This window comes from Lonchura striata, chromosome 7 (genome assembly GCF_050655825.1).
Source record: "Lonchura striata isolate lonStrDom1 chromosome 7, ASM5065582v1, whole genome shotgun sequence".
Taxonomy (NCBI): Eukaryota; Metazoa; Chordata; class Aves; order Passeriformes; family Estrildidae; genus Lonchura; species Lonchura striata.
Window position 1 is genome coordinate 27,605,842 of NC_140709.1, and position 25,525 is coordinate 27,631,366.

The window sequence follows — 25,525 nt, forward strand, 5'->3', positions numbered from 1 at the left end:
AGCAGGGGATGGTTTGAAGGGAGCCAGTGACAACAGGGTGAAGCATTTTCTGCTCCTATTTGCTCTGTTTAGCCACAGAAAGGAATTTGGAAAATGCCCCATTTGAAGAGTTTAATTTTACAGCAGTGATGTATTGGAAGGTACCTGAGATGCTCCAGTAATTGTTATGGGGCTATCCAGATTCAAAGTTACCTGTGCAGGTGAGTGGGAGGTGCAGGACCTGGTTTTCATTCCATTTATGACTGTTCCATAGTCATAGCTACACTATGATAGGTATGTTCTAAAGCCCAGATGTGGCATTCTTAGGATGAGTGTGCTGTGTGGCTATCTTTCCATTTGCAATGACAAATGAGGTTTCCAGTCTATAGAGATAAATAATTTTCATGGAACAGTGTGTACTACATAATACTATAAAGGGTTGGCCAGCTTAGCTGTGTTTTTCTAGAAAGCAGCTTTCTGCCTTTTGTCATTTTATTCTCTGATCAAAGTAGTTATTCTGGAAGTCTGCTTTAGCCCCAGCCTTGTATCCATCCAGTTCACATCTCAATAGGATGGCATCCTAGGAATAATCCCGGTGCTTTAGGTGCATAATTTTTCAAGTGATAAAATAAAGCTCATGAGGATCCTGTGATGAGTTCTGCTGGATATAGAATGGGTCAGCTGTGATGTAGCAGGGCAATAGTGTAGTTCAGTGTAGTGTTCTGCTCTCACTTGTGTAGTTATCACTTTCTTCTCCAAAGGAGCTGCTTTTTGAATGAAGCTCAATTGGAAACATGCTGGCAGGATGACACATCATTGGCCTGAGTGGAGTGGCAGCAATAAATTCAGTGGTTCTTATGCCAAACCTGACACTCAAGCTCACAGAAGTTTGCCTCTGGTGTCTTCTGCCATTCTTGTGGGTAAAGAGAGTTACACACATTTTACACAAAGTTACTCCATCTTTTTTCCCTATCTGCATTTCGATGAAGCTGAGACTTAAAGTTAATAAAAGACCTGACTACAGAAGTACTTGCCATTCAAGAACCAGCAGCCAGTGTGGATAGAGAATCTCATCTAAAATAGTCTTTAAAAACAAATCTTTTGAGAAAGCTGGTGCCTTTATTGTCTTTAATTGCCAAACTGGCCTGGACTGCATTCAGTAATTTCTTGGTGAGTTGAGAGCTGTTCTAGTGTATGGATGTTTCTTGAGTGTGTGCAAGCATTGAAATCTGTTAACTCTCCCTTCAAAAAACTTTCGCAGGAAAAAAGATCCAATAGATACAGGAAAGAGAACCACATTTGTTAACAGAAGAGTTTTGGGAACTCAAGGAAGACATATTTTTGTATTTCCTGAACTTTCTGATCTATTACGCGTTATCCACACATAATTTTGAGAAGGTCTGGAGCTGACAGAGAGGTGATATTCCCAGAGAAGTAGTATATTCATTAATAACACAGTGACCTTCCTCGTTCCTGTCCCCCATCCCAAGTCTCAGTTGTGGTAGGATAAAAGCTCAGCCAGACCAGTTAAAGTGATTTTTCTAAAGGCCTGAGCTGTACCATTTGAAGGCAATGAGAGGAACAATAAAAAATGTGTAAGTGACCCCTTGCTGCCAGGCTGTTTTCATCTCAGCGTTGCTGTTATGCTAGAAACACCCAGTCTGGATAAGAAGGGACCTTTTTAGGGGGAAAATTTTGGCCTGCTCAGTTTTCACTGAGTAGTGATTCAGAGATGTCTTAGTATGGAGAGAACACATTTGCTCAAGAAGCTGGCATCATCTTCCCAAACATAGCCCAAGAGTCACCTTAAGTACAGTGTTGGTGCCATGAAATAAACACCTGTGAAGTCTGCTGAGGAGCTGAATGGAAACCATGGCTTCTGGCTATCGTTTGGACCAGCTTAATGTGCTCTGGAAAAAAATATTTCACACGTCATATCACACCGGCTGAAAAAATAGCGTGCATCAGCAGTGCTGTAACACAGAGTAAAGGACTCTCAGCAGGTGTTAATGTGCAGAGGCACTGAGCATTATGGTAACACCTGTGTTTGTTTAAATCCAGCCAAAACAATTTCCTCTCCAGTTTTAGAGGAGGATTTAAAAAAAAAAAATTCCCTAACTTCCAGTAGTAGCAGACATTCCTGTAAAAGAATTTGCATAGTATTTCCTATGGTGTTCTCTGTCTGCACTGAATTTTTTTTCTTTAAACCCTTTCAGTCTGGGGACACCTTTAGTAACTTCAGTGCTTCCCAACCATCTCTTTGTCCTTTGCCAGCATTGCCAGGCCCAAGCAGTTGCAGATGGTGTGCTCTCTGAGTGCTTTCCTTAATTGAATGAAAAATAAAGCCTCTTGTAAAATATTACCAATTTAGATGTGACTTATGGGGCACATATGATGCTTATTTTTTCAATTACATGAAAACTTGGCGAGGTTAAACATAGGAAGCCAAGTGTTCTGTGAAGCCAGTATAGATTTCTGGATTTTTAGGTGATTTTGCTTTAAATTATTATATAGCAGGAGGAGGTGAAGAAGTCAGCAGCTAAACTGTGTTTTTCCAGCATGTATTTTACTCAGTGGACCCTTGATGCTCATTTCATGACTAATATATGCTGTACTATATGCATTTCTTGTTGTCACCAGAGATAACATTAAGTAAACTATCCCCTTAAGAAAAACAGCTTTTCTTGGCAAGTGGAATATGACTCAAGGAGCCAGCACTGGAGACATACGGTGCTGTGAATGAGTGCTGTGTGTTACTCTACTGGATCTGAGTCCAGGCACTATTTATACTGCAGCATATTCAGCACCAGATTGTTAAATCTTAATACTGAAACAGTGCATCATTGAAATGTTTTTGTTCTGTTTATGTCCCATTTTCAAGCATTGGATATCAAGCAACACTTACTAACTTTTTGTTTCGTTTGGACAATATCTCTCTATGCTAAAAGCTTTCTAATCTGCTGTTGAAGTATTAGCCTGCCTATACCAGTATGTTACTGTGAAACTTTGTGCCACTGAGGATGAACTAGGTCACTTTCAGCTTTTTTCAGTGTGTGGTGACAGAATGCCTTGCAAAGCAGTACGTTGGTGGTAAATGCAAAGATTTAAGTGCTACAGAAAAGGAGTAGTACTAAAATTATTTCCTCTTCAATCTGTGTAGGAATGGCGAAAAATCCTCTTTAGCAGGTACTTCATGGGCTCCTTGTATTCTGTTATTGTCTCTTCGAGAAGTTTTGTTTCACTGTTTCAGTGTGGTATTTATCCTATGATCATTTTGGGGGGATCAGGATAAAAGGTTTTTGTCATTTACTGCAGTTCAATTAGTTCCAGAGCTAGTGAATTGCTAGGAGTAGAAAGTGAGAAGGAGACAGTTGAAGTTTCTTGGCATCACAACATCCTTCCAGATACCCAAGAGGAGTTCTTGGCATGTCTGTTATCTCAGAAGAAGTAGTCTTCTCATGTATTTAGTGTATTATTTTTTTTTTTCTGGCAGTTGAATTTATGGATGTCTTTTCAAAGACCACATAGTATATAAAGAAACCTCAGAAGGCATCAGTTTGAATGGAGAATGGTGTCTTGTAGGGCTGAGCTGAGGAGAGTTAAGTGAGCGGAACAGTGGGGCAATAGGAACACAATGAAGAAGGGAATAAAAGCAGCAGTGGCGATAGTGCAGAACAAGACTGAACTGCTTTGCTGTCATGTAAGATGGCACTGTGGCTTTCTTTGTTTGGTGTCTTCCTGGAAGTCATTCCTGGGATTAGTCATTGTTTTTGGTGTGGGTGGGCCCTCTGTAATTGTCTACACAGAAATAATACCTCTACACCAAATGGTTTACCATCCAAGTTTACAGTCTTTGTGAGAAGCTTATACAGAAGAGGTGATGATCTCTATTAAAGAATGAACAGAAGTAGAAATAGAACATACAGCATTCTCCCCCGCCTCCAAAAAGCTATTTTGGATCTGCGGTCAGCAGCTTGCAGTTGTTTGTTTTTGTTTTGTTTTTTTTCTTTCCCCCACAAAGAAAAGCAGCCATCTGCATAGTGCAACTTGTATCTGGGCATGAACTTGTCCTGCTTGGTGGGTTTCCAGTGGCATCAATCCACACTGGGAATTGTACCATGTTTAGATGGTAACAGTTCTGAAACCCCACACATAGGAATTTTCCTGTTCAAGTCAAAAGTAATGCATTTATTTACTGAAAAGCTTTTGTAGACTGCAAAATCGGGACTAGAAAGCACTTAAAGCTTATTCTGACTTAAAGAATTAGGTTTTAGAGCTATGATCAAAGATGTGAAGGAAGCGTCCTGTGTTTCCTTGCAGTAATTTAAGAGTCAGGAACATGTCAGCAACTGTCTGATTAAAATTTTGAATCTGTTCCTGCTCTTCTCCACTGTTTCCTAAGGAGTCAGTAGAGAACAGGTCTTTCTGGGCAGGACTGCAATAAACCTCAAGGCAGATCTTGGATCTTGGAACAATCAACCTTGCTGAAGGGTTTAATAAATGGCTGATAAAATATAAAGTATGGATTTTTGTTTTCTTTTCAGGAATAATCAAGCTTGGGAGGTGGAATCCCCTCCCTCTCAGTTATGTGACTGATGCACCAGATGCGACAGTAGCCGACATGCTACAAGATGTCTATCATGTTGTGACATTGAAAATCCAATTACAAAGGTGGGTGTTTCTGAACATCTGTCCTTCCCTATTCTCTGAGCTGCTCTGTTGGTTACAGCATTACTACAGAGATTAGCACATCCTGTCTTCATTAATTTCTGGGCTTTTGATGAAATGAAAAAGAAAATGGAGAGAAGGGTGGGTCACCTGGCAGCTTTTTGGTGCATGTTCCAGCTGATATTGTATGTCTTCTACAGTAGCAATATGGTAACAGAGAGGGAAAGGGCAGAAACCCAATCACATAAAGATACGGGGCTTTTAGAGGCAGACCTTTCTACAGTCCATAATTTAATGGATTCTAAAGTTCTAGTTTTATCAAATAATAAACTCCTTGCCTTTTTCTAGGGGCTGCATTGTGAAAATCCAGGTCTTCTGCAGCCAGTTGCTGAGATGTGGAGGAGGGGAGCTTTTTTTTTTTTTACTTTTCTGTTTTTCTCCAGTGGTCTTTCCAGCAAACAGAAGACAAGGAAGGAAAGTGTCACTGCAGCTCCATTTGGCATTTGGAAAATACTTTCCTTCCCTGAGGGCTAGTTCTGATTAGCAAAGCAAAAGCTCCCAATATTTTTACACTTATTTACCCTCCTTTCCTCCCACTCTTCCCTCCTTTTTTCTTCTCCTTTCTCTCTTGGACTTCTGAAGAGTCCTCAAGTGTAAGGTTGCTGGCAGTGCATGGCATTCACCAGAGCTGCAGACAAGCAGTATGGCCAGAACATGACAGAGGAAAGAGTAAAAAGTAACAGACAGTCCAGAATAACTTGCTGACAATTCCTTGAAGCTTTGGCTTGAATAGAAGAGGGGCCCACAGGGATATGTGCATGGCCCTTGGTGACAGATGCATACCCTCTGACTGTTCAGTTCAGTTTAGAATTTGGAAATACTTGATGCTTCACTGACATTAAACTTCCAAACAGCAACATTTCTTTTTTGTTAAATCTCTGATGGTGCTTGGGTTTTCTAACTTCCATGAACAGGTCTTTGCTTGGTTTTATATACTGTTAAAATTTTTCTGCTGGGCTGCATCACTGCTATGTAGCTGTAAAAGAGTGTCTAGACCCTATAGCTGCTATAGAGGTACCAGGAGTTCATGTAGTCTGTTGTCACATCTGTATTAGCAAAGGGTGTGAACCTGAGATTAAGATCCCATTCTTTATCTTCAAAGTGCCTGAATGCCTGGATGCCACATAAATGAAAGACAGTCCATGACTTTGAGATAAAGATGATCACTGACTACTTGAACTCCTCAAGCACAGCTGAAGGGTCAGTTCTGAGGGAAAAGCCAGGCTGTAAGGGCAGAAGGCAGAACCACCTTCTGGGGCCATTGGAGAGCATGCTTTAAGGCTCTGCAGTATGAAATGGCAGTGACAAGCTTCTCCCACTTTTTTGATGTGCTTCTTGGGTCTGTCCCCATGCATGTAGACACAATCCATAAGCTTGTTAAATTAAAAGAGGCACTAGTCATGTGAAGACAAAAGCTTACTACATATGCAGTTCTTGTGGAATGAAAGTGAGAATGAACTGCACGTGACAGATGTTTGGCATATGGCTTAATGTGTTTCTGAAAGGCTCTCAGATACTTCAGTGATAAGGGCAGTATAAGAACCTGTATAAAATTAAACTAATTTTTCAAAGTCTTGCTTCCACACAATGGGGGCCCTCACTGTTCAGGGATTTTGTTAGTAGCAGTGCAGCATATATGTTTATTTTTCTACTCCAGCAGGAGTATCTTTGTCTGGAGAGGATGGCTTTACTCAGCCATTCCTGGGGCTCATTTTATGCAGTTTCTTTGCTCTCCATCAGGCCCCAGCAGGAATGGTTATGCACACATAAGGCATAGGAGGATCAACAGCTACATGTTGAACTGCCCATCTTCTGGTAATTGTGCTTGGAGGGAGAGGGATAGAGGGGAGAAATGCCTTGATGGGCTGGCCAAGCAGGAAACTCCAGGGTTGTGCTTGTTGCTTAAAGGTCTATAGGACTTGCACACAAAAAGTAAGCATCTGTGAAGGTGATGTTTCTATCTGCTTTTTGCTTTCTGTTTTAACAGTTGTTCAAAGTTGGAAGACTTGCCAGCAGAGCAGTGGAACCATGCCACAGTTCGCAATGCCTTAAAGGAACTGCTCAAAGAGATGAATCAGAGCACATTAGCCAAAGAATGCCCTCTCTCACAGGTCAGTGCTTTCAGCAGGCTTAGGAAAGAAAGATTTGTAAGAACTAAAGCTCATATTTTTTTCTGTAAAGAGCCTACACTAAACACTTCCATAAATACCAAATAAATTTATTGTTTTCTTTGGAAAGGAGAAATACTATTTAATATGTTAAATAGTATCTTTACACCATGTTTTCTTAGTGGGTTGCCAGGTAAAAGTTATTAATTAATTGATTTGTTTTCATAGAGATGTAAATCCATTATTTAGATTTTTATTTGAACCTATTGCAATAGGAATAATGATACTCAAATACAAGATTTGAGTGGCTTCTTCCCACTAGCAGAGGCTTCACTTCTTCCCTAACCCATGGGTAGCTCTCATCAGCCTGCAGCCATGATAAAAAGTATGCAGTTTTAACAGTTGTGCCCCAATTTCTAGGAAACAGCAACAAAGAAATGTATATGTAATTATGTTAAAAAAAGAACAAAAACTTGGCCTCATTCTCCATGACTGCTTTTTAAACGGCAGTGATGTCATGTCTAAGACACAGGTTCCTACAGATGTCATAAGCTCTATTTGTACTTCAGATTGTCACAATGAGACATTCATAAAATTTTTATGACTTACTTCTCCTTGCCTCTCAGAAAAAACAGAATAACACTTTAGCACCCAGATCAGGTAACTTTGCCAGGCATGAAAAATGTGTACTTCTAAAATGTGTACTACAGTCAGGTTAATCTGTCCATTGTATCTTTTAAAAGTCAAAACATGGGTAATTCCAGCTTCCTAAAATTCCAATCCAACATTTTTTCTCCTGTGATTGTCTGTCTTTCACTGCACTGTATGTTCATCCTGCAATTCATGATCCAAAGCCTCCATGAACCAAGAGAATTCTCTCTGTTCACCACAAATTTGCCTTGCTGTGTTATGATTACAACTCCAGGGAATGCACAGAGGTAAAATATGGAGCTGGTAGGAATCCCATTCTTCACCTTATTTAGCTATGCTGGATGTGCAGAGCTACCAAGAATGGAAGGATTTTGTAAGGGAAAGCCATTGAACTTGCTGGTTTAGTAAAGGAGTAACAGACACTGTAGATATGCACAGTGTAGAATCCACATTGAATATTAAAGTGTTTTCCTTTTCACACAGTTTAAGTGTAATTTTTTAAAATAGAATTATCTGTGGAATCTGGTCAGCTAATGATGATTGCAGCATATGGTTGTCTCTACCCAGTCTTCTTCAATATCCAGCATAACTAAACTATGCATCATTTCACATGCAGAATTCATTTGTTGTCTGGGTCTGTTTCCTCCCACTTCAGTTTCAAAGCTTACCAGGTGGAAACACTGCAGTTGGTTTACTCCTTCTATAGCCTCAGTCTGACATATATTACAAAATTACTGATGGCAGAAGCATAGCAGCCAGAATCCTTGCCCCAGTATTTATTTGGCAGAAAAAGCTAAGAGGAGATCCTTCTGTAGGAAATTGAGCTTGCTTACTTTTAAGCACAGGTATAAATGACCTTGGCTAGTAACTAACTCTTGAACTGAGACTACAGAATGCAGCTTGTATTATTATTATTATTGCCATAAAAAGTTTCAGTCTCTTTTGGTTTAGCTCACAAAATGCAGAAGATACAATGGAAGGTTGTATAGAAGCTGTCTATTACCATCATCTGAATATGCCTCTAATACAATTCCTTCTCCCAAATCAGTTTTAAAAAAATATCGTGCCAAATGTGAAATGTCATTACAACCCCCTTGTGGTTAATATATTATTGACAGCAGCAAATTGCAGAGTGGTCTCTTAGGAGTGAAACTGCAGAGTAAATGCTGCTGTTTATTAATGTGTTCACAGTGCCTCAAGTACAGGAGCGGAGAGGGGCAGCATGGGGAGCTCCCACTCCCACCAGCGACAGTGCTCCTTCTCTGGCTCTCAGTGCCCGAGCTCTCCAAGCAGCCCAGATGGGGATTCTGATTGCTGCTAATGGGAAATGTAATCATTCACTTTGATTTAAAATTGTCCTGGTTTTTTTCTGCTAGGTGTATTACATGTCTGCAGCTTAGCTACCCTTAGCATACGGCTCCTGTTCAAACAAATAAATCCCAGTTAACTAAGCTGGGGGGAAGGAGGGTAGGTAGGGTGTGTGTGTGTGTGGCAGAAAGAAATCCAATTATTTCAGTATTTCCATATTTTCATAGAGATCTCTGCCTTTCCTGTGTCGTATCTCTCATTTCAGCACTGACCATGCATTTTGTCTCTTTGCTGGAGCAAGCTTTATTAGGACATGAGTGTGTCCCATGTTTTTCTCCTTGAACTTACTGCACCAGGTTTTCTTTGTGTATATCTTAGCTTCTGGTCTAAGTAGTTTTTGTTCCACATGGCTGTCATGGCCGCACACATACCAAACATATCTGCTGCTTTATTCCTTCATTAAGTATTTTTCCAGAAATATTATGCATTATTTAGAAATTTGAAACTACTGATTAGTTTTTTTCCCCACTCTCTTTTAAATGGATATTTTCTTTCTCCAGACTTATCAAGATTCCTAAGAGAAATACCCCTAGTGTTCCTTTACATATAACGGTGAGGATATGTGGTCTGAAAATTGTTATAGTTCTTTCCCCTGCAAAAGAGAATCTGTCCTGGGATTTTTTCACCAATGGTTGTTTTACTCTCTGATTTTACTTTGTTTATTTAGTTATGTTTTGCTTTCTCAAATAAAAGGTAATGGGTTAATATATTCTGTGATATTTAATAGCCTCATTATTTCATTGGTGTTGATTTCTTGTAGAGCTAGATGACTTGGAGAAGGAACCTTGTACCCGCCCCCAAAAAAAAATAATTAAGAGAACCAAATTGATATGTAGATGGAGTTCAACAATTTCCTTCTTTAGTGAATGGAGGTTTAACTGAAATGATGCAAAAAAAACCCAGGTTTGCTCAACTTTGTTCAAAAACCCTCTTCAGCAGAGGCTATCGACATGGCAGGCTTTCAGAATTCCATTGCTTGTTAAAATGCTGTAGAGCAAGGGAAGATTTATGGGCAGGGAATTGCTGCTGACTCCCACAATGCTAGGTTTATGTCTCAAAATATTGATTTTAATTAGAAAATTGAATCTCAGTTTTAGAAATTGGAGCTGCTACTTAAGGTTCTTACTTCATAGCATGCAAACTTTACTGCAGTGCACCATAGCACTCTTTGATGCCCCATAGCACTCTTTGAGTAGAAAGGCAGAGTGAAAAGGTAGAAGGGCCTCTTCAATAAAAGTGAAATTACCTGTTGAAGACTGAAAGTAATCTATATCACCCAGTTATCTTAAATTTCTCAGTTTTGCTCACATTTTTTAAGTTCCTAAAACTCAAGAGTTAGGGACAGAGTCCTGTAATATTGCAGTAAACAGAACAGGAGGCTGAGTAAATCTGGCAGAGGCAGGGATGATTTTGTTTTTAAAGCATTGTTAAATTCAGTGAGCCAGTGATTAAGCCTTGTAGCTTTCCAGAGATGGCCAAGAGCCTGCAGGAGCTTGTAGGCCAGAGCTTGAAGCCATGGTTTAAGCTGTGAGATCATCCTTGCTCTCTCCTCTCAGTGCAGAAAGGTTGCATAAGGTGCTCCAGCTTTCTCTGAGCTTTGATGTAAGTGCAGAAGGAGGGCATGAGGAAAATAAAATACAGTCTGTGGAGAAGATGCATTGACTCCTATGTCTTGGTGCTGTTGGATTGCCTTTCCTTGCTGACAGTGTACACGTGCTGGCAAAGTTTGATCCTGGAAGGGTTCAGAAAGGGGAAAAGAAGAGAAAAATGCTGTTAAAAGGATGCCTCCTCTATAGGATGGAGGAAGTAAAGGAAAAATAGAATGGTAGAACTACCAGTAATGAGGCTGTTTGCCACCCTATGGGCAGAAGCACCCCAGATATAAAATACTCTTTTTATTGGTTATCAGATGCTGGAAAATCAGTCTGCAGCCATCTCTTCAGTCACCTTGTATGGAGTTGCTTAGGGGGAATTTGCAGAGTAGGGAAGGGTTCTGGTTAGGCAAGTGGCATTTCAGCTTTGTTCAGCTTTCTTGTGGGTTTTGACTGCTCTGTGTTGTAGTATGTGTAGTTCCCTGTGCTCTGAATGGCACTGCTAATTTCTCTTCTGGGTGATTCTTCACACAAGGGCTAATCACACGTTTCTATAAATTATATTAATTTAACTTATTTGCCTAACTGTTGTTCTGCACCGAGTAGCACGGATGTTCTCCAGTTCTTGGCTGTGCGGTCTTGCTGCATTTGGAAGCAGAACAAAGACATCTGAAAAGCATTATTTGGATTATGCATGCTGGAGCATCTAATCTTACCTTTAGGATCTGGTTCCTAAATTGTGCTTGGTGCAGTGAGCGTGTGTTCCTCAGCACGGCACTGCCTGTTATGCAACTAAAGTTTGGCTATTGCAGTATCACAAGTACAAAGCAAAGTAGAACTTCCCCCCCAGCCTGAGCTGCAGGTCTCAGTGTAGGTTTGTATTACTTTTTTTTTTTTTTTTTTTTTTTTTTTACATAATTGTGCAAAATAATTATTTTGTGATTTTGTTCATGGCTGGGCATATAGACTGGAGAATAAAACCAATCTTTTGTACTCATCAGATGGTTCTTTTGGATTTAAAGTCGCACATGGATGATCATTATGCACTCACGTGTCATTTGCTTTCCCTGGAAAAGATTTCTAATTGTGGAAGATCTTTTAAATAATTTTTTTTTTCTTTCTATACTTCCAGAGTATGATTTCATCCATTGTAAATAGTACATACTATGCCAATGTGTCAGCAACCAAGTGCCAGGAGTTTGGGAGATGGTACAAAAAGTACAAGAAGATTAAAGGTAAATTGATTATTTTTTTTTTGCTTTCCAAGTTCTTGAAATTCTGCTGACAATTTGGAATTATTTGCTCTAAATAAAAGTAATAATAAGCAATAATAATATTTGTGAATTTGTCTACAAAGAGGACACAGTCACAGCATATTTGAAATTAAATCTGATACTTTACAAACAAGGCTGGCATGAAAACACAGGACACAAAACATGCTTAAAATATCCCATTTAGCTGTGCTGAAAGATCAGCTGTGTTTTGAATTAAGCAAAAACATTTTGGAAAGAAAACGTTGTAGTATCTCAGGATTTAAAAGTTAAATTGCTATGTAAGTTGCCCTCATTTAGTTTTGTTCCTGAAAGCTAAAATCCTGACTTTTTAAGTCACTTGTGCCCTTGTTCTCTGTTTTCAATACTGCAAAGTGTACTGGCATTCCTGCTGTATTTTATTCTGTGGAATCTGGATACAGAACATTTAATATTGATTGTTGGGAGACACTTATAAATAGCAAGGTGCTGTGCCCACTGAAGTTAAGAGAAAAATAGCCCATTGTATGTATTTTTTCTATAGTGAAATTGTATTAGTAGGTCCATAGTGCCTGAGACAGTAAAATTATTCTAAGTTCATCCCATTCTCACCACTGAACTGTCTGATCACCTGTCAGCGGTGCACAAAATGATGGAAGTGGTGCACATAATGGATGCTTCCATTATGTGTGTTTTATTCTTTTATTGTTCCTTTCCTTTGACAAGGAACTTAGGTGTGCACCAGACTTAGTAGGTTTTTGGTTTTTTGGGTTTTTTTAACACTCATGTGCTTTAAATGCTCAGGACTTAGAGGATAGTAAAAAGCTTTTTCATAATTCTACCTGGGACCTCTCTTCCCAAATCTGCATCACCCTTGGAGAATAGCTGTATGCTGGGATAGGGTTTTCCATAGTTTTTCTCCCTCTTACACCACTGAATGGAAGATTCATTGTCTGAAAGGAGGCATAGACTGTTATTGTTGTTTCTGTCTGTGATCCTTTCAGTGGCCAGGAAATTCATAACAGAATTCACAAACATTACGAAAAAATAGGGTAATGTCATGCCCTTCCTGAAAAACCATTGTATTTTCAGTTGTGTGAAGATTAGCACCTTTCAAACAGAATGTGCTGTCTTTTCCTCATAAAAGGCTGGGAAGCATAAGCTATGGAAGGTTACTTGTTTTGTTTCCTTAGGACAGACTAGAAATCTGCATAATAATATCATAAAAAGTCTGCTGCTTGAGTTAGGAGCACATGAAACAAAATCGCATGAAACATCAGAACAAGTTCTGAGGCATCTGTTTTTTCTCTGCACATCTGGCTTGTGCAGAGCATACCTGTAAGACACTCATGGCTGGGCTCTGCAATTATTAGATTTTCAGTAGGGGAAAAAAGAAAGAATGTTCTGTGGTGAAATTATTTGTGTCTAGAAGGACAATTGTCCAGGCAGGTTTGGAGTAACAATGCAGTCAAGGAAATGGAGATGTTGCTTTTCACCTATTAAAATGGTTTAGGCTAGAAGTAAAAATGTTGATTGGACATTTTAGTATGTGGTTACCCTCATGCCAAATAAACTGGATATTTTCTTTTCTTTGTAAATTGCCATTGTGTGACTCAGAACTTTTTCTTTTCTCTAAATGGTGTCTCTTAATAACAGAATTTTATTCAAAGTACTTTAACATATCCTCTTGGTTAAAAAGCAATCAAAAGAATCAAACAGCTTCGAGGTCATCACCATTCATTTTTACTTGCTGTTCTGGGAGAACAGAAATAGGCTTTTTTTTTTTCTTTTTTTTATTTTTTTCAAAACTGGGCAAGGGTACCAGTTGCAGAGGCACCGGAGGCCCTTAACTGTAGTGTTCTTAACTGTAAAGACACTACTATAGCTTCTGAGTATTTCTAGTACACTGTTGTCTTCTACTTTCTTCCACTCTTAGAGCTTATGCTTTTAATTTTTCTTTACTTAGTAAGTGCACAGTTAAATTTTTAAGTGCAGTAAAAGCAGAATGAAACCTCAATCAAAAGGTCAAGGATCCAAACCCAAAGAGTTTGCCAGATAACTCAGTATCTGTGCTATTCAGAGGCACAGCCAGTCGTTGCTGCTTGGAAGTCTATGTGTGTGTTAGTAGGAGGAGAAAAAGGAAGGTTAAGGTATGTGTGAAGTAAACACAAGCTGCTATAAAGCAGTTCAAGTAGTGTTGATTCATCAACCATATGAGTGGGAGAGAAAACAAAGTGTCTATGGCAGGTACAGTGGTGCATGGAGAATAAACAGCAACTTCAGAGCAGTAATCTTAAATGCCTGCAAACAGGAAGACTTCTGCACTTTAGGTGGTTTAAATTTCTCATCATCTCTCATTTAATGTTGCTTTGTTTCTTTTCTATAGCCATATAGTTCTGCAGGACAGCTCAGTTAGTGTGCAAAATCAGCGACTCAAGTTACATGCATCAGTCATCATGTACTCTTTAATAGTATTTTAAAAAAGGACTTCCATGAAGGTGAATGGATGATGCAGTGGTTTGTTTTTTGGGCTGGGCAGATTAGGTAAAATGATGATTTAGAGTTCTTGGAACCAGCACCCGTATCCCTGTGTAACTCTAGAGGTGGTTACTAGAAAGTAAAAGCAAAAAACAATTCACATGAGCTGTGGTAAACACAAAATAGGAAGGGGCTTCAAAATAACTTTATTGACGTTGCAAACTAAATGCAGCCTACAGTGTTAAATGTGTTTCCTATTATCTGCTAATGTCTGTTTTAATAAAACAGTGGGAACTAAATGGTTGCTTCTTAATCAAAACCATGATTTCCTAAACATAAGCTATGTGATTCTGTTACAAATTGCCACATATAGATCTACTAGGTCAAACTTTTTTCCTTTCTCATAGAAATAAATAAACAGTAAATTAATTATACTTTCTGGAAGATCAAAGTAATTACAACCAAAGACAGAAATAAAAAGTTCTCTGGAAAAAAAAAAGGAAAAAAAAGAAAAGCATCAGGTTGCTGAGTGCATAGTTAATGTTTAAATAATATAAGAAAGTGAACAATCAATAATTTGGTATCATTAGCAACAGATGTAAAAGTTGTACACACATGGAATTATATCAAATCTCAAGTAAACATTCTCAGTGTGCATTCTGTGGAACTCACTGAAAAGACAGCAAAACTACTTATGTTCATAATTCTAAAAAAGTTTTCAGTTAGTTCAGCTCAGCATGACAATTTTGCCTTGTGTCAGATGATGCTAGAATAAAATTCTGCTTTAATTTTTTTTCTCCCACCCTGGCCCATCCCCTTAAGATTTTAAGATGTTCACAGTTTGCTCAGCAGCATGAGAGTTAGTGTGCAGCCGGATTTGGGAAGTGGCAGGTATGAGGATAGAGGCATTTTGTCTCCTTCTGGCCCTGGGTTTGCCACTTGGGATGCATGTGAAGCTGGGAGGGAGATTATAATGGGATGTCTGCTCTTTGCAGTCTCTCTGGGATACACGTATATATTTGAAGGAGAGCTTATATTAAAACAGTTGGAATCCAATGTGTGCAGTGGTCGGGAAGCAAAAGGCTTAACAGTTCTACTGTGGACTTTTTGGCCTCATGGGTGTCTGTAATCACTTGAGGTGGTAATTAAGCTATTTAGTATGTTTTGTAATTTTGTTCAAAATATGCACCATGAATTAATCTAAGATTACCGTGTGAAGCCTCTTTTTTCCTTTTTTATTTAATTCTTTCTTTTTTTCTTTGAGGAATGCAAGGCCTCTTAGTACAAAGTTGCGCATAAACGACAAAGCTTAATTATGTTTAAACCTGCCTCAATGAAGAATCAGATATTCCCCTTTTTTACTAAAGAATACATACTAATAAATGACAATTATAGACCAATGGCTTATTCCAGTAGTTCTCAAGCTGCCTTTCTCCTGGCTGGTCCCACACAGATGCTTTTCTCAGTCTGAGAAATGCTCGTCTGATTTCTCTAGAAGCTGAAATTGCTGAAGCTGGGAGAAGGCATTTAACATTGTTGAAATGCAGGATTTTAATAATTACTTGAAAGGTTTGCATTGATTTGAAATTTGATTAACAGGTAGATACAGGAATACAAACAACACTTTATTACTAAGTATATACATGCATATACATAGGTATGTATGGAGAGAGGTATTTCAGAATTTAACCATGCAATTCAGGTAATTGTCAAGGGATCAGACTCGTACCAGTTACCTACTTGTGTCCCAGTATTTTGGGTTCATAGCATTTAGAATATTTTTTAGCTCTCTTTCTCAATAGATATTTCACTTCAAAGTGTCATGCTTTCTATTTTTATCAGAAGGACTATCACTGTATCACAATTCTTTCACAACTGAAAATCTTAACTGGTGTGAATATTTTCTTTTTGCCTGATGACACAACTTAGCTCAGTGGGAGGAAGTTAGGAAGGCAGGGGGAAGAAATAAATACATAGTGGACTTAAAAATAAAAATACATACTTTTTTTGTCTGCGTATGAAGAACACGTCATCTTTGCTCCTGCCATCAGTGTCTGTCAAAATATAGCTTTCTGTGGATGTGAGTTTTGAGACTGTGGCTGTCTCAAAGTTCTTGTGGAATGATGAGGCTTTTCAGTTTAAAGGAGGAGGCCTCAATTATTTGTGTTTCAACAGATCAAGAATGTAAGAAAAAGTTTTCATAGCTTCCTTAAATTGAGAATCTGCTTTGGCTCCTCTTTGATTTTTCCGATATTACTGATTTGTTGTTTATGTGCTCTTTTATTCTTGAAAGTTTGTTTGCTTACTTCCAGTAATGGATAGACTGAGCAATCTGTTTCTCTTTTAATGTGTTCCTAGAGGCCAATGTAGGTTCAGAGAGGTTAGAAACATGACTCAGAGGAGCTCCCAGCTTTCTTATTTCCAGGCTGAAGGAACTGAGGATTGCAGCATAGTGATAATACCTAGGGAAAACTGTCATATGCTTTGCAGAAGAGTTTTTAATTGTTCCTTTGAAGCAGATGTTGTAGAAGCCTCATGAAAAGGCACACCAGATCTTTCCCAAACAGTGTTTCTGACTTAGAAAATACCCTCTTTACTGATACATGCATGTGTATTTACCTCTCTCTATGTAAGTAGAGGGGTTATATATATATTATGTATTTATATGAATATATCTTGACCTTTTGTAGGAATGTTAAGTTTTTAAAGGAAGTACATTTCATATCTTGCTTGAATATTAGTTGTGACTCTGGCACTAAAACATTTAGGGTCTGCTGTGGGGCTCTTGACATTACTGTAACTTCTCCTTTACTTACTTTTGCACTCCTTACTGTATATTAATTTCATTAAAAACAGGACTTTCCTCGCTTTCTTAAATAAGAAGGAAGGAAAATAACATCAATCGCAGCAAACTTGTCAGCATCTAGGTAACATACATGACCTGAAGATCATCTCTTGACTTGAGGACATCCTCTTAGTTAGTGGCTTGCTCTGCTATTTTATGAGGAGAGCTGTTCATCAGTAGTCACTAATGGTGAAGAAAAAGTGGTCTCTCTCTTTAAATATAAGTTAAAAGTGTCAAGATTCAGCAAGAATTATAGGCCTTTGATTGCTGTTTTCCCCACCCACATTAGCATTTTGCACTTCAGCATTGTCTGTGATGTTAAGTGCCAGTTTGGGGGATTTGTACATGTGTACTGTTAAAAACCAATTTAGCTGCTGCCGTGTGTTTCAGGGGTGTATGAGTTGTGGCCCTCTTGGCTGTTCCTCTCTGTAAAGAGAATAAGGCACACCCTTTGGGGTTTTTTTGGGTTTTTTTTGTTTCTGTTTTTCTTTTTTTTTTTTTTTTTTGATTAAGAGTAATTTTTATCTAAGGTAAATAGATATATGAATCTCAGCTTTGCAGAATGTCTTCTCTGACTTTGTGGCTGTTTTGGGGCAGTGGCTCTCACTGCTCACAGTGCCTGTGCTGTGGCAGAGGATACATGAGATTTGCTGAGTGGGACCTCCTGTGCCTCTGTGTGGCTGGAGCTGCAGCCAGTGCTGCTTTAGGCAATGTAGGACACACAGTAAAGATTGTAAACCCTTCTGTGGAGAAGCTGTCCAGCCACTTGTCCCATGTCTTGCTCAAATGATGTCACTGAACGTTTTTTCAAAAATGTCTCCTGTTCCAATATTGTGCTTTTCTCAGTGAGGACCAGTTGTGTGCTGCAGCTGGGACTTCTGCCCTTCTGAATTCTTGGTAAAGAATGATAATCTTCATTTTCTAGAAAGAAAACATGTTTTTGTTTTAGCCTTTGGAATCTCAAAATTAATTTTGTTTCATTTTGTTTTGGTGTGCTGCCAAACAGCGATGTGTTAGCTCAGAAGAAAATTTATTTTTACAAAGTAAGCATTAGTGGAGATTAGTTTGAAACAGGAGAATAGCTTGAAGCTTAGGTACAGGCATAAGCTTTCCTATGTGAAAAGCTGAAAAGTGTCTCTGTGACCCCATGTATTTCATAGAATATGTAACTGCAAGAGCAGAATGGCATTCTGTTCACTTGAAATATATGAAGAGTTTGTAACTCTGACTTAGTGATGCTTGTGTTCTGTCTCCCTCCCTTCACCATCTCTGATGCTGTGAATCAGGAATACACATATATGTATTTCCCAGAGGGATTGCACAATTGTCTGGCTCATCTAGGAGGTTTGTACCTCTCACAAAAGATTGGGTCTACTGTTACAATAGTTTGACAGGAAGGGAGATACTTTTATATCAGATGATAACATCAGTTCATCTAAACCAGTACTGCCTGTGTTTCTGTTGGACAGTTCTAACTAATGATTCCACTGCTTCTCCTTTTCCATTTCACCTGACCAATATTCATGGGTTAGAACAGGTGGTCACTAGAATGCCTTCAGTATAATTGTTTTCTCTGCCAGATGGATCTGGCATGTCCTTTTGACAAACAGTGTTAACATGATTATGAAGAACTGAATTCATACTCCTGCATGCCTCTTGAACCTATACACAAACCCAAAAATAAAATAAATCTAAAAATTATGATGCTTGTCTTCTGACAGGCATCTTTGGAAACAGTGCAGTCCAGGGGCAGCCCGTGTAAAGAATATGACTTCCTATCCTTAAGCACTGGCAGAAGACATTTTAGCATCCCTGTGTTCCAAGGGATGACTTAGAGCTAAGATGATGACTCTTTAGTCTAAGAGGTGAGAAGGTCAGCTGCACAAAGAGACTCAGCAATGTTAGTACACTCTGCTTAGTTTACCTCAGATTGGTGATTGGTGGTTAAAGGCCCACTTTTAATGATGATTCTAAGAAAAAAAAAAGTGATTTGTGCTTTGGTGGGAACTGAATGGTTTGCAACTCAACAAAGAACAGACAATGGCCTTTCCTGTCTGTTTTCCATTAGGCTTGGATAAAGGCCTTTGCTACCCACAGCCAGCGGCCAAACAATGTCTGTATGTGCTCTATAGCTATTTTGAGGTTCTGTGCTGTCCTGCAGGAACAGGGAGAAAGGTTCTAAAAGTTACAGCTTCTTGTCATATCTGCCTTTCTGGTCAACCTGCTTTTCCTCCAGACCTGAGTGCAGGAACAAGTGGCTTAGGCAGAGATCCAGCACTGAAGCCAGTGAATGACTGTGGGTAAATACAAAGATTAGATGCTGACTGAAAATGAGACTCCTCAGATCAGCCCTTTGCACTGAAGTGGTTAAGTGGGCTGTGATTAAAAGAAATAAGTAATTATCCCAATTACAGATAAAAGATACGGAATTACCACTTTAAAAGCACCTCCTGTGCTCTGGAGTGGTTCTGTTATTTACAAAGTGGTAGCTCATAATTATGTAGCAGAAGGAAGAGGGCACCCTCTGGGTGTAGTGCAGCAGCCCTGTCTCTCCAAGGTGGAGCTGATGCTGTGCTTTGTCCCCCAAGCACGGCTTCAAAGTTCAAGTCTTGCTCCAGTGAGCAGGATGGTGCTAAGCCAGGAGAAATTGTGGGAATCTTTCTGTCTCAAGCTTAGTGCAGGGTATATCAGAGTTCACAGAGCTCTCCCAGCTTGGCCATGACCACTGCTAGAAATGGCTTTTATGATCACCAGGTTTTAAATAATAAATAAAACAAAGAAGCAAGCTGAAGTGCTGGAGAACAGCCCTGGGTGGTGACATCCTGTCACAATTGAAGCATGGCAATTCTGCTGGCTAGTAACTTATTACAAAACGTTTCTTTACCAGCTTCTTCATACTCTGGGGCAAAGGGCCTGTGTGCCTGTGGGACTGAAAAGTTCCGGACACGCTGGGTCATGGACACTGGCGGGTCCTCTGTGTCCCCGCTTGCGGTGCAGTGCTGGGAGACGTGTTACACTCTTGCTCTCCCTGCTGCATCCCTTATTGTGCATCGGAATTTGGTTTCCAGTGCTGTCAGTCAATTCAGTGCCACGCATAAGCCCTAAATGCCCCACGGGCTGTTTGTCAGAATGTTCCTATTAACAACTCAGTGCAAATAAAGTGTGAGGGGAAGGGAAGGTGGAGAAATAAATCTTATTTTAAATCTTTTGAGCTGGTTTTATTTTAAATGGAAAGTTGCATGCAGACCACCCCAAGCTATTGTGCTGTGGTCTGTGTCAGCTGCTTGACTGTGCAAGGAAGATTGGGCTAGAGGTTAAGAGTATCACACAGGGGAAGGGTGCACTGAATTCCTTTTGTGCCGAATCCAGGAAGTTTTAACTCAGTATGGAGTTGAAATACATTGACACACGTGGTAATGAGAACAGAATATTCAAATAAAATAGTTTGCTGCTCCCATTATGGGGATTATGTTGGTTTCTGAGTCTTGTAGAGGTAGTGACATATTGTAGGGAGGTATAGAAAAATGAAGGGCAGATGCTATTCTAGAGCCCTCTCGGGGCTAATTGCTGAGCTTTGCACAGTACCTGTTGTCCAGACACAAGTCTCTGCCTGCCTAGCGATGGGCTTCAGAAGAGTGGGTGGCTCTGCAATATGACAGTGCTGTTGTACTTGGTTTAAATGAGCTCTTCAAGCAAAGAACTGCAGAATTGTATACCAAGTGAGCGATGCAGAGAGAAAATGAAAACACTGCAATGTCTTTTGCTGTGGTCACACCACAGATGGAGGTAGGTAACAACCTCCCGAACCAGCTTTTATTTAATTACCACAGGCATTGCTAGCAGAAGTAGTTTATCAGCAGTACTTGAATGTAGACAGCACATATCCATGAAACCCCTTCCTTCCCAGTGTAAGGTTCTGCTGCACTGTCCTCAGATATTTATATTCCAATCAGTACAGCTTTATGTTCCAATCAGTACAGGACTACAGGAGCTCTGAAGGTATCCCCAGTTTGAGTAGAGCAATTGCAAACGAGGGAAAGACTGTAATCAGGTATGAACGTGGAAAACGGAGGCTGCAAAGGCAAAAGCCTTGTCTTGGAAGATCTAAGGCAAAATGCTGGTGGCATTATCTAAGGTAAATACATATAGGAATCTCAGCTTTGCAGAATGCCTTCCTTGGCTTTGAGTCTGTTTTGGGGCAGTGGCTCTCACTGCTCACAGTGCCTGTGGCAGAGGATACGTGAGATTTGCTGAGTGGCAAATCTCAAAAGAAGCTTTGTGGCTCCTGTATCCCTTTCTTAGAGCACTGCTGGCAAGCTGGCCTGTGTCTCAGGACAGTGCCAGTCTCCATTTCCAGACTCACTCAGTCTTGATCCTATTCAACCCTGCAGATTTGGTAGCCAATCCATAGTTACCAAAGAACAACAGGGAATCAGATATGGGCAATGTGTTAGAGAAGGAAAGAATCTTGAAGAGTTGAGTAATGCACATTTTTTCCATCCAGCGTAACTGCTAATGGTAACCTTTTATTACTAAAGTGGTCAAAGTGACTAGAATCTGGTTGGTTTATAGGGAGCACTTGCATGGCTGTGTAGTCTAATGTGATCAAAAAAGGAAACTGATAATAAGGGAAAAATATACCTATGGAAGTAAGTCAGGTGATGTTTCTGTGTAATTCCAAGTAGCACTGCAAAGATTAACAGCCTGGCAAGCTTTTCATCTTAAACTTTATTTTTATAGGGGTTTATAACTTGGCATTGAAGTCAAGAGTGGGTGGAAACTTGGCAAATGTGGTTCAGCCCAGAAAGTGAATGTTATTTATATTTATTTCTCACCAAGTTTTCAAAAACACTTGGTTACTGTTTTTATGTTCTAACAAGTAATAATTTGTTGGTTTCAGTGACTTATTCTCTGTGTGCTCCTCAAACTACAAATAGTTCAGAACTTTTTCAGCTCTTCTGAAACTCCTAGCGGAAGGACTCTTTATTTTTAGGGTTATCAGTGATGTAGCAGGATGCTCCCAGTATTTCATTATACTGAGCATCAGCTTTATTCTGCTTACACCTGCCAAGTAGCTATTGTACCTTTGCAATAATTGCATTTGGCTAGCAACAGTGTGTATTTAATGGCATTACTCAGGTGCAGGCTTCGTGCAGAGAGGCTGAGGAGGCGATGGTATGGCCATGTTGGCTCTGAATCATCTGGGTTGCAGAATGTGCTCTGAGGCTGTGACAAAGCAGCCCCTCCTCACTCCCCTGCCTGCACCTCTGTATTGGTTATGGGTCCATCCGTGGACTTGGCACTACTCCTGTTGCATGTTTCACATTAATTTTGTGTCTGTTCCTGAAGTGGTGTAGAGCTTTCTGCTCCTCATTTCAGGGAGGCCTACTGACATCATGAGAAGCAGCTTTTGAATAGGGATTTTTAGTATTTTCAGCAAGATGAAATACTGCATTATGTATCTGACAACCTGTGAGTAACACAAAAAAAAATGGTCATTTGCTGACAATAATATTTGTGTATCACACATTTTGCATTGCCTTTCATAGTTGAAATACTTACTTAGAAATTCAGTTGGGTTGAAACATTAGGTTGTGTGGAAAAGTGGAATTTGTAGTTTTCTTAGAAATTAATTTTTATTTTGATTTTTAAAAAACAATTCTTCAATAGAAGGCTAAAGATGATACAGAATTTTCCTTTTAAAGAATGGGAAGAGAGAGTTAAAATTTCTTACAAGGAAATTCTGGGTATTAATTCACTAGTTGTAAAATTCAGTACTTGTGATATTCCACAGTTCTAAAAAATAGTGACTGTGTGTATGTATGTGTTCAGGGCATAACCCTCTCTGCCTTATATTAACTCTGGAAGGTGAAAAATGATGTCTTTTAATTCAGAAGAAAAGAGAGCATGTCATCGGTAGGCTGTCATTCTGAGCATAAAGCTTCAAAGCTTTATATAGATTAGGTTTTTAAAAACAGTTCAAAACCTCATACAGTTGTTAATCATTACACAAGTTATAGCAGTATTTTGACCTTTCTGAAATAAATCCTATCTTGTTATTTGCTGAGACCAATACAGGGATGAGGTAGTGGTTTTCTATGATAATATGTTTCTAAACACTTATATATCAGATCATTATAAAAATGCCTATTTAAATTACACATAGGGAGGCTTATGGAATCTGCAACTTACTGTAAAATGACTTCTGATTACTTAAAATTACCTAGGTAGGAGTTATATTTATGCACTTGCTAAACTTCATTTTCTATTTCAAACAGTGTTTTTAGAGAAAATTTAATTTTGTAATGTGTGTATTTAGTTTTGCAGTTACCTGAAAAAATACTGTGATATTGCAGACATAAGATATTTAACAGGGACAATGCACATCAGTATATGAAACTAGAGTATATGCATTTAGTGTGTACTGTTTAATTTTTTGTAACATGATCTCACTTAGAGATCACTGTTGTGCTACACAAAGTTTTTTTTTAAGAGAGTGAAGGCACTCGCTTTCAGGTGGGCATTTGTGCAAAGTGCTTTAAAGTTTCTGGACAAACTCATGGCAATGAGGCTTTGGCTATAGGAACCATAGCTTCAAACATTTCTCATGTGTGAATTTCGCTGTTTTGTAATATGCTTTCATACAACCAACATGAGTCTGCTGTGGTGCACCTGGGTGAGCTGATTATACCAGAAAGGTTTATCCACACACAGTGTGAGGCAGAGTTTATGTGGAAAAGATAATACTTGCCAAATCTGTAATGAGAAGCAGTGCCATGAGCTGCACAGGGAATGGCCTTGTTTCCATTTGCTTTGTATGAGTGGATACCAATTTGAGTTTTTTTCTTTACCTAGATGCCAGTGATTCTGAAACACTGATCGCTTTTTAAGGTTAATCAATTTGCTGTGACTGATTCAAATGTTAGTAACAGTATAAATGGAAGTGTCCAAGTTTTTTCTTTAAGAAAGGAGGCTGCTGTTGGTTTATAAGGAATCTTCATGGATGAAGCCTGGGAAGTCCTAAAGAATTATTATGAATTATTCTTGTTGCTTTTGCTTTGTGTTTCTTTTGTTTATGTTTCTGTGATACTTCTGTGTAGACTTACACAGTCAAGTAGGTGCTGTTGTGTGCAGTCACCTGCAATATAATACTTGCCCTAAATGCAAACTGAAATGACAGCAAGCTAATTTTTCTCTTTTAACAGTGGAAAGAGTGGAAAGAGAAAACCTTTCAGACTATTGTGTTCTTGGTCAACGTCCCATGCACTTACCAAATATCAACCAGCTGGCAACTTTGGGAAAATCTAATGAACAATCTCCTCATGGCCAAATTCACCACAGTACTCCAATCCGAAACCAAGTGCCAACGATGCAAACCATGATAAACCCTGGGCTCCTGTCTCCTCAGCTCAGTCCACAACTGGTGAGGCAGCAGATAGCGATGGCCCATCTGATAAATCAGCAGATTGCTGTCAGCCGACTCTTGGCTCACCAGCACCCACAGGCTATCAACCAGCAGTTCTTGAATCATCCACCCATCCCTAGAGCTGTCAAACCAGAGCCATCAAATTCATCGGTGGAAGTCTCTCCAGATATTTACCAGCAAGTCAGAGATGAGCTGAAGAGAGCCAGTGTGTCTCAAGCTGTCTTTGCAAGAGTAGCATTCAACCGCACACAGGTATCAATTTCTATTCTGTAACCAAGAAGGGGCAAAGATGTGGCTCTTGTGGGGCTGTACGGTTGTGGCAGGTCAGAGCAGGGGGCATGCCATAGAAACAGGTCAAACCACTCTGAGTCTTTTCTCCAGTCTCTTTGTCAGTTTTGAACAAGGCTGTTTCTTCCAGGAGCAGCTGGTTGTTTGCATTTGGCCACTCCTGCACCATTACCTGAGCTTTGTTCTCTAGCAGTCATTCTGCTCATGGGAGTTCTTCCCTGAGCTCCTCTATGTGGTTATAAACTTCCACATTTGCCCCTGCCTGATTGCCAAGAAGAGGTAATAAGAGACTGAGAGTCAGAGGTGTTTTTGGGATTCCTTCTGATGCTTCCTCATTCCTTCCTGGGGTACAACTGATGCCACAACTAGTGCCAGAGGCTGTTCCCACAAGAAATGTGTAAGGCAAGTGTGCTGAGAAAAGTGTCTGCCTTCTGTAGCAGACTGTGTTTGCTTTCATACATCTGACACAGGTTTTCTCACTCACCTAGTGAAGGCAGATGTTGAAATGATTGCATGATAGTATCAGCTTAAGCCTGGCACCTGGAGTACCCAGGGTGAATGTGTGCTTGGAAAGATGGGCCATTTACATTTATCCTGCAGGATACAACATGTGATCTCTCAATTGTGATACTCTAACAAGACTTAGGAAATGGAAAGTGGCTTTAATATTCAGTATTGGTTATGAACTCCTTTTGTGTAGCTGGAGTTTTTATTTGAGGTGAGATTCACCAGCAAGAGCAGAAAAGGGGGAGAGTATATCTCTAGGAGGTCTGTCCCTTGCCCCATACAGTGCCTTCGTCTGTTCTCCTAGA

General features: G+C 39.5%; 1 protein-coding gene across 4 annotated transcripts in view; it reads left to right on the plus strand.

Annotated features, from left to right (window-relative positions):
• Positions 1–25,525, plus strand: part of SATB2 (SATB homeobox 2) — a 137,521-nt gene that overhangs the window by 60,385 nt on the left and 51,611 nt on the right. For all 4 annotated transcript variants that reach the window (XM_021555445.4, XM_085585253.1, XM_021555443.3 and 1 more), the window contains 4 exons: positions 4,524–4,650; positions 6,695–6,818; positions 11,559–11,661; positions 24,205–24,677. In XM_021555445.4, the coding sequence (XP_021411120.1) occupies positions 4,524–4,650; positions 6,695–6,818; positions 11,559–11,661; positions 24,205–24,677 (827 nt within the window). The remainder of the gene's footprint in view (positions 1–4,523; positions 4,651–6,694; positions 6,819–11,558; positions 11,662–24,204; positions 24,678–25,525) is intronic.